The sequence below is a fragment of the Centrocercus urophasianus genome, unplaced genomic scaffold (assembly GCF_019232065.1).
Source record: "Centrocercus urophasianus isolate 14NV4802_14NV808 unplaced genomic scaffold, USGS_Curo_1.0 seq_11, whole genome shotgun sequence".
Taxonomy (NCBI): Eukaryota; Metazoa; Chordata; class Aves; order Galliformes; family Phasianidae; genus Centrocercus; species Centrocercus urophasianus.
The window spans coordinates 69,777,876-69,793,570 of record NW_024884253.1 but is presented as its reverse complement, the minus strand read 5'-3'; the positions used below and the strand labels follow the sequence as shown (position 1 = coordinate 69,793,570).

Sequence of the window (15,695 nt, the reverse complement as noted above, 5' to 3'; positions counted from 1 at the left end):
ATATAGGTCCAACAGTCAGAAACTAAACTCAGGGGAACTGACTTGTCTCGAAGAACACAACAGGCAAATTTTTAAAATCATTTCTTAATTTCTGCTTTTTCTTATAAAAACATTTCTAAGCTAGATTTCTATATTAAAAATTAATTCTTCCAGCTATAGTATGACAAAACACACAGCTTTTGTGTTAAAATGCATTTGGCCTTCTCTAGAAAATTTACAAAGTAGAATGTTTAAACAGCACTAATTCATGCCACTTGACTTGGCATACTATCACACACAGCAGATCGCTAACACAGAACTTGCTACTTCAAACACACTGATTAACACTCCTGCTTGCTGCAGATTAGGATGGAAATGCAGGTGGGATTTGCATGAAGGAAGTTATTGCCAGTACTTTCTCCTTGCCCTTCCTCTTCCCCTCTGCTCTGACTTAAAGGGCTAACATAAGCTCCAGTAAGCAGCGAGCCTGTTTTCCTTCCCAAGGCTGCTATCTTCTACTGTTTATTGGCACACTCCCATCACCTCACTGTTGGAGCGGACCACACACTCCACACATCTTTTCCTCTCCTACTCTTCAGCAGGTTAGGAAAGCATCAATAGACCAACAGCAAAATTGTGGAAATGAAACAGAGAATTTGGAACACTTGAAAGAGTGGCTGTATTAGTAAATGCTTGATTTAAGTTTCGTTTCTTAAAGTGATTTTTACTTTAACTGATCATGATCATGAGACACACCTGTTTCAGCATGCAGTCCAACTGAAGTTTTCATATCCATATGGCACTATATGGAGTGCCAGCATACTCATCCTGAACAGTATTCTTGAAGACACTCAAAACACTGTGGACTGTATATGCACCAAGACATAAGATCTGAATGTGTGAATCCAAGGCATCCCAAAGTATTCCTGAGGATTCAAGCTTGGACTACACTGCTCTAAACATATAAACACATAGGTGCATCCAAGAACATATACTATAATCAAAACAAAGAATCTGAGCCATGTAGATGCTGCATGTTAAGGCACTCAAAGCATTCATTCTACTAAGTGAGTATATGGGAGTACTTGCAGTAGTAAATAATCCAGTAGCTATATATCTCAGGTGATCAAAGGTTTGGCTGGAAAATGCAAGTGAAGTTCAGGCTGAGTCAGATGCTCTCAACTATTTCTCTGTTTCTACTTTTATGTCCCTATCCTGTATAAAGTGACATTTTCCTTTCCACATTGCTTCTTCTACATACAGCTGTCCCTTCATTACTTTGGTGAGCATCCTTTTCTCCTCCTGTCTTTTGAGGTTTTCCTACACAGTAATTTTTTGTCTGTTTTTACCATCTCTCCACCTATTACATATCAGGTTGACAAAGAAAATTCTTTGTAGGATTTCTTTAAATTTGTTTGTCTTCTGGCCCTATTTTTTTTCCTTCTAGTCTTGAGGGTTGATGCACAAAAATTCTATGCCACAAAGCAGAACTGGTACTTAGTTGAGGGAGAAGTATCACTGGATGCTTTTATCTGCTTTTTTGTGCTCACAGTAAACCTATGCATATTAGACAAGAATTAACTTGTCACAGAAATCAATCTGAACTGTAACATAACTACACTTAAAGTTCCTCTACTGAGTACTGAAAAGACTCCTTGCAAGTATGCAACCAAAAATGAAGCCAGAAAGAGAGTTTTCTGGTATTACTACGATAACTTGAGGGATGAGCTCTGTAGAAAAATTTCTGTAGTGTCCCAATCCACCAATCTGACATGACTACAAAGCTATATTTACGTAAAGTGTGAGAATACAATAGCAGTAGCGTCAGTTTTGGCAGCAAAAAAACCCAAACCAAACCAAAATCGAAAGAAAAATCAAATGAAGACCTTGTTACAATCTTTGATAAAAAGATAGTATCCCATCTACATAACAATAAGCTGAAATTCAAATACGTGACTTATATCCACATATAAATAGGGATCATTAATGCAAATTGAAAAAAATCACTTCAACATTAACACTGGATGAAATTTCTTTAGATTTTCAAATCAAAGTCGTTCCTTCCTTTCTCCAAATGCAAGACTTTATGTAAGTTATACTTCATTTCTACTTACAGGATTACACTTCCAAGAGGTATGAAAACACCCTTGCTGCCCCAGCTCCGGGCACAACGACTTCCTACCTGCTTGACCTCCGCCTGCAGATGGCGCAGCTGCACGCACTGCTCCAAGTGCTTGCGGTGCTGCTCGGCCGCTACATCCAGCTCCTGCTGCTTCTCATGGAGAAACTCCAGCAGATCCTGAACACGAGTTGCCATGTCTACGTCCCTGTCGCAAAGCAGCTCAACACCTGTTAGCAGACAATCGTTTATAATAGAGTTAAGGCTTTCCAAGACATACAAGGCCATTTCAACTGCTGTAAACTTACTTTTCCAGTTCCCTCTCAAAATGTAACCTTGAGCATTTGCTTAAATAAGCACAGGGTTTTTTTTGCACAGTTTTGAAAATATCAAATTATTATTACTACTTTTTTTTAATTTATTTTAAAAAGCCTGAGATTTAGCCTAGGTAACTGAATACAGGTAAAGAACATCAGTTGAAGGACCGCAACAAATCAGAAAGGAAGATTTGCTGAAAATTATAACTTTGTGAAATTGCTCTGCTTAACTCCTTATCATTTACTCTAATTTTAATTACTTCCTGCGTGGACTCTGTTTTTTAGAAAAGAAAACATTTTCAGGTGTTGCCAACTCCTACTTAACAACTGCACAGCATAATGACAACATAAATTCACCAATGCTACCAAATGATTTGAGTCCAAAGAAAAAAAAAAGCAATATCTGCATCTCTCCAGTTTACATTTAACCAGCACATCTACGATTTTTAGACATTCCATAGAAAGTCAACTGGGAAGATCTTATAAAACCTTATGAAGAAGCCATCCTACCAGATGCCTGCACTTCGTTGACATATTGCAGCAGATCCTGTCCTTGGTGGATGACATCAAAGGTCAAATTATTCATGGTCAGGGCTTTGTCTGCATGATGTTGGAGCCTTTGTTCTGCGATTGTAAGATCTTCAGTATCAAAGTCATTCATCTGTTGAGAGAGCTCATCATTCCAAGACTCGAGGTCTGAAATTATCTGAGAGAAAAGGAGGAAGACAATATTCACTAATCCATTATACAATGTATGTTTATTTCCAACGTTGCATTTAAGATGGCAGTTGGGAACGCATCACTTGTTGATTCAATTCACTGATCAGGTTTGATATAGTTCAGACATGGCTCATTTCCACATGGGTTTTCAGCTTTGGTAAACAATCCAAAAGAATGTATTTGATAAACACAACAACTCTCCTTCAACCAATCTGTGCCTTTTCAAAGTCCCCAATACTGTGGGTATCCCAGCACTGTTTGAAGTATCTGCTCATCTACACATCACTTGTGAAACAGATTTAAAATATTATCTCCACTTCTAAAGGAAACTGTTGACTTAAAACATTCTTTCTGTTCTTCAGGCTACACCGAGCAATAATTCATACATCAAGTGCCAGCTTAGACTCTGTCAACACCATCAACTTCTAACAAACAACTGAGAAGCACTGCCTGTCACAGACGGCAGGATACTTAGTGAATGGAGCAAGAATAAGAAGTAATACATCGCAGTTAAATTTGCAAGGATAAATCATTCAGCTACACTAATTCTGGAATTTACTCTCCACCATAAAATGTCCAGAGAAGAGGATTAAGGTTTGTTTTTTTTTGTTGTTGTTTTGAATTTTCTTTACATATGTATCATAACAGGAAAGCCTTCCTTGCTCATCCACACAAGTGTGTTTACCAAAACCTGGCTGAAAACATAAAACACTCCTTTTAATTGAGATACAGAACAGTTTTTCGGTATAACAGATAATGCTTACAACTTCTGTTGATCAGAATGGATGGAATCAGTTCTTTGATACACCCATTACTTACTTCAGACAAGCCTGCCTAGTTACCACTAAGCCTTTGATCAAATATATTTTTCCAAAGTCTTCAACAGAATTTTGCCACAAGTTACTGCAGATCACTGGGAAAGCAAAACTGTAGATATCAAGAAGAAAGACCATCTTAGCTCTTGAATTCTACAGTTTTAGGAGTAGGGCAAATCAACATGTTAAGAAGAATGTTAATTGATGGGGAAGGGAAACACCCACTCCTATAGCAAGACACAGCAAAAATGACAGTCTGCTGCCAAATTGGCATTAATGGCAAAATTGCTATCTGCATAAATATCTGTTGTGAGCAGGAGTCTGTCACTACACTTTCCAAGTGGTTCATCACAGTTGTGTAGTTTAACTGTCTCAGTAACTTCAACAGAAACCCTGGAAAAATAAACCTTTTAGAAAAATCCAGTAATTTAAAAGGAAGCAAAGTCAAATAAACTCTACAAAGTTTCTGCAGCCAGCTACGATCTTTCTTGATGGCTTGTTCCCATTCCACTTAAATGGTACTATAAAAAAAATGCACCCAACAATCAGGATAGTTACTTACAAACTCTAACCCCATTCAGCCTGCTCTACCCAAGCACAAACAGGCAGACAAGCTCACATTTCACAGGCAATAGTAAAAACACTAAAGCTGAAGGACAATGGATGAAAGAAAATATAGAAGACAAAGCCTTTAGCTACTGCTTAAAGCTTCTTTCATCTCTCCTTTGTATACTTAAAACAACACACACAATTTACTTAGGAGTTATGAGTGGCTTCCTCTCCACATGCGCACAGGTTTCCCCTCTCACAAAGTCCTACACAACTCCCTCATTTGTTTCTCTTTTACTTGATCCATATCCAACCTGTCTCATCATTATCTCCCTCTGATCTTCCTCTCCTCTTGACTGACTTGAAATATTTCACAAACTTCCAGTCTTGTTAACAGTCCAGCCTGTATATATATATTTATATTTATATTTTTATATATAAAGCGCCTATCACCTGATTGATAAACATTCTTTGGAACCATTTTGATGGCAGGGGTAAGAACAGGAGTCAGCCTGTCAGAACCTCAGTCCAGCCTGATAAACTTCTTACTTCCAGGTAATCTCCTTTTCTGCTCTCATGCACCTAGGCCTGCTCCTTCCAGCTAATCTTCAGGAGTTCCAAAATCCTCCTTCTAGCACACATACCAGCAAATGCCCTTTCAAAATTAATAATGCTGAGCAATGAAAAACTACATGAATTACCCTGTGAAATATGAGAGAGGGTAAAGAGTAGCAAGATGTTTTCTTATTTTTCTCGTGAAAACGTGTTGCCACAGTTTTCTTGTCTGTAAAATTGATTAATTTTATACTTTTTCTAACACTGATAAAGCTCAATGAGTGTGATGCATTTCCTAAGCTCCATTACAGAACAGAATACCCAAACTTCATAACAAGGTTCCAAGTGATAGTGGTGTTACTCTTCACCATAGTCACCATGAAGATCAACAAGAGCACGCTTTCCAGCAGCTCTCCATTTGGGATAACACTATGTTCATAGTTCTCTAAAAACCATGGAAAACATCTAAAAGTTGCTTCCTCAAATTATCCTCTGCATTATGAAAGACCTCAGAAATCAGATTTACCATCTCATTTTCATCTAGGTCAGCTAAAAATATTCATAAATGTAGTTAAGACTTGGTGAAACAGAAAACCATGTGTTGAAGAAGACTGCAAAACTCCAGTGTCTTTCAGACACTGACTTCCTAAACATAACTGAAAAAATGGATTTTATCTAATGGGGCTCATTTGTGTCACTGTTTTAAAAATAAATCCAATCCACCACCCCTCAGGTCCAAGCCCAACAACTTGCCTACCTTACTATTAATTTGGGTGAAAATACAGCAATCGACATTTTAAACTGACATACCACAGGAGATTGCTGTGATTAAGCTTCAGTTTTTTATATTAATAAAATTTTTATTTTAAGTAGATTAGAGCCATCAGGTCCCCTCACACTATTCTCAGATTTGTCTGATAAAAATGACAGGTAGTTTAAAGAGGTCAACACTGTGTGCAACTTCAGCAAAGAGATTTCACTGATCCTGTATCCAAAGAACAACAACAACAAAGAACAATAGCAAAAATGGTAACTTGTTCCCATGCTATTTTGTGGGGTTAAGATCACGGCCTATACTTCATCTGAAGTAGTTTGAAAGACCCTGTACAAGAACATGACATTCCCTGCCCTTTTAAAAGATGAGGAAACCTATGATTCAAATAAATAATGTCAGCATGGTCCTATATCCATTCAGAAGGTAAGAAGTCATAGCGCACATCACAGCTGGGGTTCCTAACAATGGCAAAAGACCTTATTTTCTTTCAGCAGTAATAAGGTGGCTCAAGATTTCAGCCATTAGGAATGCACTGTGCAAATCTGAAACTTACTGAGTGCCAAGTTAAGGACAAAAATAAAATGTTAAGCCCCGCCTGCATTCTTCAAGGCTTCTCCTGCAAGTTCTGCTTTACAAGTGACACTTTGTTTTTCAGTAGGAGCCTGCTCTGAAAGTTTTATCAAGGTAGTTAGCATTAATTAAACAAAAAAGTGAATGACTAATAGACAACTAGAGAAACAACCGCAAATTAATACTGCTCTCAGGAAATGGACAACCCACAAAAACACAGGGGAACTACTTACCACAGAATTTGTTCTAGGAGTTCCTAGTGCAGAGTCTGAGATGTCTGTCAAGCATTTTTACTTGCTAAAAGTTAGGAAGCACGGGCAGGAAATAAGGCAGAGTGTAACAGAAGAAATGCAGACTCTTACTGAATGGGAAAACAATAAAGAACCACAGGTCTTCTCAAAAGAGTCTAACTGCATTCTTGTAGCAACTAAATGCTAACTAGGACCTAGAAAATATTAGGAGCTGAGGAGAAAGAAAAAGAGTAAACTGAAAAGGGAGAAGAGTTAAGTCTCTGTGATCCAGCCCTCTGCATCCTTGCCTTTTCAGTTGGATGACTTCACAAACATCTTGAAAGTACCATCCAAAAATAGAGTAGAGATAAAACTGTGAGTTAGAAAGTGTGCAACATACTTTGTGTGAAGTCCTGACATATGTACAGAGGTATTTAAGAGATGGACAAGTGAAAAATGCACACAGAAGTGAAACAAATATGTTTTAGACTGCATTCATTGCCACCAGAGCTACTCTGTGGCTCACTAGGTCCATACACAGCCTTCTTATGCTACAAATACTTCTTCATTCTAACACCAGACTCTCTGTGTACATTATTTTGCTCCTTCCTGCGTTTAGTCAATCCAGGCATTCAAAACAGAGTCCTTCAAGGACCTCATGACAAACAGCAAGGATAGAGAAGGTCCATATGCTAAGAAGCAAAATGGAGATGTTGCTGTAATTACACCAGTATCAGAAGAGCAGGAGAACCCAGGAAGTTACAGGATAAAAGTCAATAACTAAAAGAAAGAATATTTCAGTACTGAAGGAAAGAAAAGGGACAAAAAAAGGATGAGTAACTTTGTCAGCAAATTCCACCACTGTCCCAAGAAGCACAGCTGCACAGTATGAACCTGCAGTGTCTAAGGGAGCCCTTTGTTCCATTTTAGCTTGTGCCATTCTGCAAACAGTAAGACAAGCTAGAAACACCACTTGCCTTCCAGAAAAACTCAGAAATCCTCTTAGGATGCACCCCTGAGTGAGTTGCCACTACAGCCAAGACTTAAGTGACTGGGCAGAGGAGGTCAAAACAATGTCTGAAAGTTCATCGGTGGTATCTGGCTCTTTCAGATCGCATTACTTCAGCTGAACTTCTGCTTTCACACAATTGACCTGGAACTAGTCCTTGCATTCCTTCCCGGAAGTTTCCAAACAGATGTTTGCCTTCAGGGAGAGGGAAAAGAGAAACATGCTTTGCTGAGGAAGCAGAGACAGCAAAGCAATCAACACTGTGCTGAAGATGCTTGGCAGCCAGGATTATCACAACCTAGTTTCTTCCAGGGAGGGCTCCTCGGCAATCCTAAGTAAGTGACATTTTTTCGTTTCCAATTCATATAAACAAAACACGGTAACTCTTTTAATGCAGTAAGTGGTACTTAGCTTTATATTTCATAGGCCAAAATGTGAAGCATGCCAACTGTCAGGTTTAGAAAAAGCAAGACCTGTGAAGTTAAGATATACAGCTTTCCACTGTAAAACCTCATGGACATCACCAATATAGACAGAAGTACTACTATCTACGTGATGCCAGTCTGCACTGGAGAACTAGAACACATCTGCAAAGCCAGGCTTCTGCATCTAGCTTTCTGCATTACAGAAATTCTGGCTCAGGCAACCTACAATACAGAGCAATCTCCTTATCAACTTCATTGAAACTCTGAACATAGCTCTTTCTTTAACTTTCTTAGTATGTCTTGTACCCCGCAGCTGTCACTTCCTCAATACAAGTATTCTGAGAATATCATACCAACCCCATCAAACACTGAATCAAAGAATCTCGTAACAGAATCACAAATGGGGTTAGATTGGAAGGGACCTTAAAGATGGTCAATCTCCAACCCTGTGCTTTGGGCTCCCACCCACTGCATCAGGCTGCCCAGGGCCCCATCCAACCTGGCCCTGAACACCTCTGGGGGTGGAACATCCACAGCTTCTCTGGGCAGCCTGTGCCAGTGCCTCACCACCCACTGGAGATCACTTTTGCATTGACTGTAAAAATGCTGATGATCTTATAAAAGGAGATGCCTTTAATGTCCCTCCACACACATTAGTCAGCCAATTAATTACTACAATCACAGTTCTGCCAAGCCTTTCCCTTCCATACTCAAGACAACAACTCCCAATCTAAGTAGTGAAGTCTCTGCAGACTAGTTTCACCTCTGCAATGTGAATACTAAAATAGAGAAGCTTCTTAGTCTTCCTTTACACTGAAGTTATTATTACTGTGGAGTGTACAGTCTCACTTCCTCCAAGGGCACAAATCAAGGAACTGTGTCTGCCTGTGCCTGGCCTGCACCTGACAATTTGTCTAACTAAACTAGATTCCAGCAAAGGTATTTAATCCGGATTTTAAGGAACAACAACAAAAAAATCTTAAGAGCTATCACTTCTGATAATTGTCTCTTTGTCCTTACACCATCTGCATGTAATCAACAGTTGTGGCTTTTACTTATGTACAAGGGAAGAGGTAAATTTAGTAGCTCCTATAACATTATAATTCCTGGTTTCCAGAATGTCAAGGTAAGCCATCATATAGCCAAACAAGATCACATTCCAGAGGATAACCATTAACCTTTAGAAGTACCAACTCAATTTCAGTCACTGTGTATAGCATTCATAGTCAACTTAGCTGAATTTTAAAGTAACTATGTAACATAAGCTCCATGTGGATTTTGACATTTGTTTCCATGAATATCCACGCATGCAAACAGAACCTTTCCAATTGATATAGATGCAACCCTCCTTCAAAATGTGTACAATCCAAAAACCGCCTGAAGTCTTGCAGGGGTGTGGCACCAGTTTTTTGATATTTTCAGAGATGGAAAAGATTCTTATTTGAGAGGTGGAGAGAAGGCGAGAGTAAGGGAGATTTTATACAATATCTCCAAAGAATTCTGAATACCACTTACAGTTGTCAACTGAAAAACATGCTGCTGATTTCAAAAAGAAAGAAGAGTGATATTGCTAAAGCAACAGTTTAGAGTTTTTGTACTAAATCACCTTGCATGTCTTTTAAGTCATATAGTAGTCATATATGTAGTCATACTAGTTGTATCAAGGCACCTTGATATTCAAACCACATTTGGCAGATAAAGCAAATGGTATGTTACAATTTTACACAAGACACACAGCAGTTGCTTAAACGTGCACTGGGAGGCAATCAGAGCTGGAAATAATATCAGAGCCCAGCTCTACTCTCTTCTGAGACTTTCACATACAAGCCAAAAGTCTTAGTTCAGTAAGAAAAAAGGTTTATCATTCACTTGTATCACATGCCAATGCAACTACAGAATTTTGGTGTTCCTCAACAACAAAAGAATTGCTGTGTAGCTTCAAGGGCAGACACTTACATCTATTGCATCTCTTTCAAATATGCGGAGCTGCAGAAACAGCTCAAGCTTGATCTTGCGTTCTTGAAACAGCTCCTCCATCTGAGATTGGGCCTCATCCAGCTGCTGCAGGACTGTCTCTATGTGGTTGATTGAGCTGTTATGGGGGGTCTTGTTACTAGAAATGGCCGAATCCCTATTGAAAGCAGAGATAGGAGAGGGGAGGGAAGACAGTTATTAAAAAAAGAAAACTGCACAGTTTGAATGATACACATGACCATGAAATATAGGGCTTTTTAAAGAAAAAGTTAGTGCTAATCATATTACAAGCAAGTTAAGCCTTTATATTTTGTTAATAGGAGTCCAAATTATGTTTTAATACTTGAAAAAGCATAAGAAAATACGATTACTTTCATTTTTTTGACCACTTCAGCATTTAAGGACATTCTGCTTACAGGAAGAATAAAGTTTAAAAGAGAGAAGCTCTTTCTTTGTGAAAAGGAAGTGGCATATGATAACTATTTACTTCACTGGATCTTCCTGGCAGTGAAAAATCAATATGAGATATTAAAAAATAATTAACAAGTATTTTACTGCAATACAAAAACTTCTACAAATTCAGGTACATTAAGATCAAATCCCATAGCAAATGTGAGATGTACCATTGCAGATGTGTCCCAAGTTTACTTACATTATTGTTTAACAAATAGACTGCAAACTGATGGTCATCACTACAAAAATGTGACATATTAGACTGCAAAACAATTTCAAGGGTCTCTTTATGAGAAGTCTGCTGCTCAGAACTCAAAAAACTGTGGAGCCCTGCATCTCCCAGACTACAAAGGCATACAACTTCTCCTATTACAAAGGTAGCTTACGTAAACAAAGTCTCCCTTTTATGAAGGTAGTGTTTATAAGCTGAGCTTCCTGCAAATAGACTTACAGACCATCAGAACAGAATGAAACATAATAGCAGTCTTAATATTTACAAATTTTATTTATAGGTCAGAGCATGCAGTCATTATCTCTGCTCTCAAAATAGAAACTAAGCCTTGCAGAATGCCAGACTTATGCCAGAAGAGATTTAAATTAAAACTTGTTTTACCTTAGTTGCTGTATGAGATCTTCTCCTTCTTTTATAACATTGACTGTAACCTGCAGAGTGGTCTGCTGTTGCTGACCAAAACGTTTAATCAGGTCTTGGACAGCCTCCACAGACTCTGCATAGACATCATCAAGCAGCTCTTTCTGCAACTCTTCAAGCCATGTCCACAACTGAAGAAGGAAAAAAAAAAAAAAAAAAAAAAAAAGAAAAATAAGCACCAGGATCAGGCAGTCACTGTTGCAAATCAATTTGCTTGGATGGGAGAAAATGGACGGGAAGAAACAGTATTTGCTTCTTTTCATAGAAAAACCCCATCTTCAATTTAATAAAAATGAGCCTTTGCTTCAAATAAGGTTTTCATGTCCTGGAAATACCAGGAAAGCTTTATCCGTGTTGCTAAGTCACCCTTTCTTTCTCATTTTCCTTCTACAGTACTAAGTGTATCCGACTGAGCAGCAGAGAGCTCATAGTGAGAATCCCATCTGCAGCTCTGCGAGAAAGTCACCGGGAGGGAAATGCTATGGTAACACTCCCTGAGAGAAGGAAGGAAGGAAGGAAGGAAGGGAGATGTATTGTAGCCACCATCAAATTTACACTGCCAGGCTGACACACGCACACAGATAACATGACACTTTTCAATGGCCTTCAGAAAAAGGAAAAAGCATTTCAGAAAACAATATACAGAGTGAAATCTGCCGTGAGGAGTTATTTTTCTATCATGATCTCTACAGCTATGGTGCTTACCCCGTTGTTTTCAATTTCATGTTATTACAACAAAAAAACACTGCAAGTAATTACACCAACTTTTTTGGCTTTGTTTTCCCCACTTAACACACCCCGTTCAGAACTGCTCACACACTGCAGTTTATGGAAAAATCTCTAGGTATAGGCGAGCAATGCATCACTACCAGACACTTGAATTCCACTGTGTTCTTTCCACAATTTTACAAAAAACAAAAAAAAAAAAAAACAAACAATTGTTGCATCCTAAGCTCTGTGTGGAAATTATTCACCAAAAAACCATCAGACACCTATAGGGCAAGTGATAATAACACAGTGCTCAAAGAGGGCACACGCCTGTCCCCCGCAACACCAGTGTGCACTCGCAGCACAATGCAACAGCTGCTCTCACAGGAAGCTGCCAAATCAGGCCTCTCCTCCCCATATTATCATCACACCTACAGCCCTGCCTTCCAAGAACAAGGATTGAAATCTCCTTTTTATCTTGAAAGTAGAATTCTGTTCTGATTGACAGATCTTTTGTCTTCATTTGAATTTGTCTTTAAACAATTTAGAGATATAAACAGACTTCGTTAATCTTGAAACTAATTAAAAGTTAACAATTAAAATGCAGCCAATAAGTAATCCACATGGCTTAACTTCAAAGAGAGTAAGACAAATGCTTTACTTCTTTGCTTAACATTCTCTAGGAAACACTCCTTTCATGCTTTTGTATAATGTCCTGATCATAAAGGTAACTACCAGTGGTGTTAAAATAAAACACAGAACTCAGTGAAGAACTCTAATCTTGAATTAAGAAGTTCCATTGCAGCTTTATTTTCAAATCAAATGCTAGGTTTTTGTTGGTGGTGGTTTTAGTATTTCTTTATTTGTTTTGCTTGCTTCTTTTTAATTTCTTAAAGCCTTACGTGCCTCTTCAGTTAGGTTTTTAGTGTAGCTCTTGTTATATTTTCAAATATAAGGAAAAGTTCATGGTTTTTAACCAAATTCTTCTCTACAAATGTATTAAAAAGAAACACCCCAAACTCTCCAAAACCCAAAACCTCGTATTTGTACACATTCTGATCTTCTGACTACTTATATGCTTCACAGACAGTGCCTCTCACACATTTGAATGCAATTCCATAGTCATACACACCATGAGTTCAAGACACTGCAGTCATTCTTAGTAAAAGGAGCACAAATGAATGGAACTTAACAAGTGTGTCAAAAGAACTAGACAACGCTCATTCCAGCACAACTCACTGCAACATCCAAAAAAAAAAAATTTTCAAATGCATACTTAGAAATGCAAATTTCACTTCAAGACAAATGAAACCGAAGATCGAGAAGCCTGACAGTACAATTTGCAAACTGTATTCAGATTTCAATGGCCAGAACACATGTTTTTATTCTTCTCTTAGTTTATAAACTGTCTGAACCATGGAAACAGGACACTGTGTTAGAGAGCTTCCAAGGGAGATTCTGTGTGCATACAGTTCTTGCAACTGTGTAAATACACACTTCAGAGTGTAACACTTGTTGTTGACTATGAACCTAAGGCATTTGGTGCTAGCTAGAAGAGCTTACCCATGCTTACTGCACTGTCTATAAAATGCCAAATTTACACAGACATTTATCAAAGATAGATCAGAACTGAAGTCATTTTGGATATCCTGAACTGTATCAAGTTTGCTCCTTACAAGTAACTGCGCTGCAGCTCAAAGTAGGTCCAAGAATTTTTCCACTATGTCTTTTCTGCTGAGTGTTGGGTCTCACCTGCATCTCACCTGTACAGAGGAAAACTCACCTCTGTGATTCTTGCTCTTCACAAAGGCATCAGTCACCTCCGTGACTAGAAGGAGAAGACCTGGCAGGGTCACTTCACACTGGTGAATGTGCTTTGCTTGGGAATACATCCCTTAAAGCTCACCTGGATACTGGAGACCAAACCAGCACAGAACAAGCAGACTTTTCATTCTACATAGCCAATTGAAAGCATGACCACCTACCTGTCTGGTCATGGGTGCTAGCACAACAAATGTCATGCTAGCTGGCTTGGTGCCTGTTACCAGGAACAGAGAAATAGTTTCTCAGTGCAGAAGCTGCACAGCACAACTGTAAACATGGCATCCTGGCCCCACAGTGCCAAAGAGCTCAGAAATACACTGTGTTTGCCTGTTTAATTAGCCAGATCACCCGCTGCTTGGGCAGAAAAGGCAATTTATAAATGCACAGAAAGAGTGTGATAGTAATTAGCATGCATTGCTTGTCTAGCTGTGATTCATACACTGTTGAAAGAAGAACAATTTAAGCCATTTCTGAAGTGAACAGTTTTCTGAACAGCTTTGTGACAATTTTATAGCAAAAGTTATTCTTTCTAATACATTACCAGGTAAGCTTTTAACACTTTCCCAATAAGCCAGTTTCTGACAAATTGTTTCCCTTGAAAATAATTTTGATCTGATGCAATTCATCCAGAAAAGTTAGAATAAAGCCACCACAGATGAACAGAACTGTCAGGTTATCAAAGTTGGATATAAATTCCTGCCATTTATTAAGATGACTTTAGTTCACAATGGGTGGCAAGTCAGCTGGCTTGTATACAGCTTTAAAACCAAAATGAGCACTGGGAATACTGCAAATTACATAAACTACCTTGTTTTCAGATACAAACCTAAGGGTGGAGCCAGAATAAGCTTGCACAGTAAACCCAAAAGAAGCCAAACAGTTTACTGGGAGAAGAACAGAGATTGGAGCTTAGCCATGCATGTTTAGCAGAGCAGAACTACAGATTTTATACTGCAATGATTTTCTGAGGTAATGAATGATTCCATCCAATAGTGAAAGCAACAATAATCTGATATAAGAAAAACCCCTCATCATTAAAAGAACACCGACTTTCTCTGTGTGAATTTTTGAGCAATCTCTGCTCGTGCTTTTCTGTTTACTATAAAAATAAAACTAAAAAAAAGCAGAAAGATCCCCAAATCACTAAGTCCTGTGACCTTTGTAACAACTTTACCCAGTGGCAAAACAGCTTTAATGTACAGGGAGAAAACTACGTAAGTAACTAAATCCAGCCATAGAATGAGGTTCTTCTCTCTTTATCTGCTCTTCACATCTTATCAGAATTAAAATTGGAGAGGGAAATCAAATTCTGAATCCCTGACAGGCAAATGTTTCACCCAGCACTTTTTTTCTTGATCTATACATAGCACAGGCTAAGAAACATCTGCTTGAATGAGCCTGCATCCTGTGCTACCTCTTTCCTAAGTTCTTGGGAGCATGCCATTAGTCACTGAGATTGTATTACTTTAATTGTCTGCAACATCCTGGAAGTTTCAGTATTTGCATCATGGGCCTCCATCTCTTTAAATCTCATCCCTGCAATCTCCTGAAGGACTGGTGCTAAATAAGATCATACAATATTTTGCTGAATATAATCAGAGAACAATTATTCATAAATGAATATCTTCCCGAGTTCAGAGTTGTTTTATGAAGTCTCTGTCACTTTTGTTTTTACGTAAGATAATTTTTCTTTACTTTTCATTTTATAATAGCTTTTGACTATTATAGTAGGCTAAGACAAAGTAAAGGCCACAGTGTCTGCATTTCAAAACTCAGTTCCTCATTTTGCCCATGCCCCGCAGCACAGTGCTGCAGTCTGCATCTCCTCAGACAGACTTCTTTAAGGAGCTGTTACCCACACAGGGCCAAATGTAATTAATATGCATGTTGGGGCTTAGAGGGGTTCTGAGATCTGTATGCTTTGGCTTTCAGTGCATGCTTTGGACAAAAACTGCATCTTAAGAATAAATAAGTTGAGATGTTAAAACATCAGGAGTTGATCTTCCATTAACTTTTAGAGA

The 15,695-nt window shown here is 38.4% G+C and overlaps 1 protein-coding gene across 4 annotated transcripts in view; it reads right to left on the bottom strand.

Annotated features, from left to right (window-relative positions):
• Positions 1–15,695, bottom strand: part of TRIO (trio Rho guanine nucleotide exchange factor) — a 224,023-nt gene that overhangs the window by 100,303 nt on the left and 108,025 nt on the right. For all 4 annotated transcript variants that reach the window (XM_042808742.1, XM_042808744.1, XM_042808745.1 and 1 more), the window contains 4 exons: positions 11,104–11,273; positions 10,020–10,194; positions 2,926–3,121; positions 2,162–2,328 (listed from right to left, as the gene is read on the bottom strand). In XM_042808742.1, the coding sequence (XP_042664676.1) occupies positions 2,162–2,328; positions 2,926–3,121; positions 10,020–10,194; positions 11,104–11,273 (708 nt within the window). The remainder of the gene's footprint in view (positions 1–2,161; positions 2,329–2,925; positions 3,122–10,019; positions 10,195–11,103; positions 11,274–15,695) is intronic.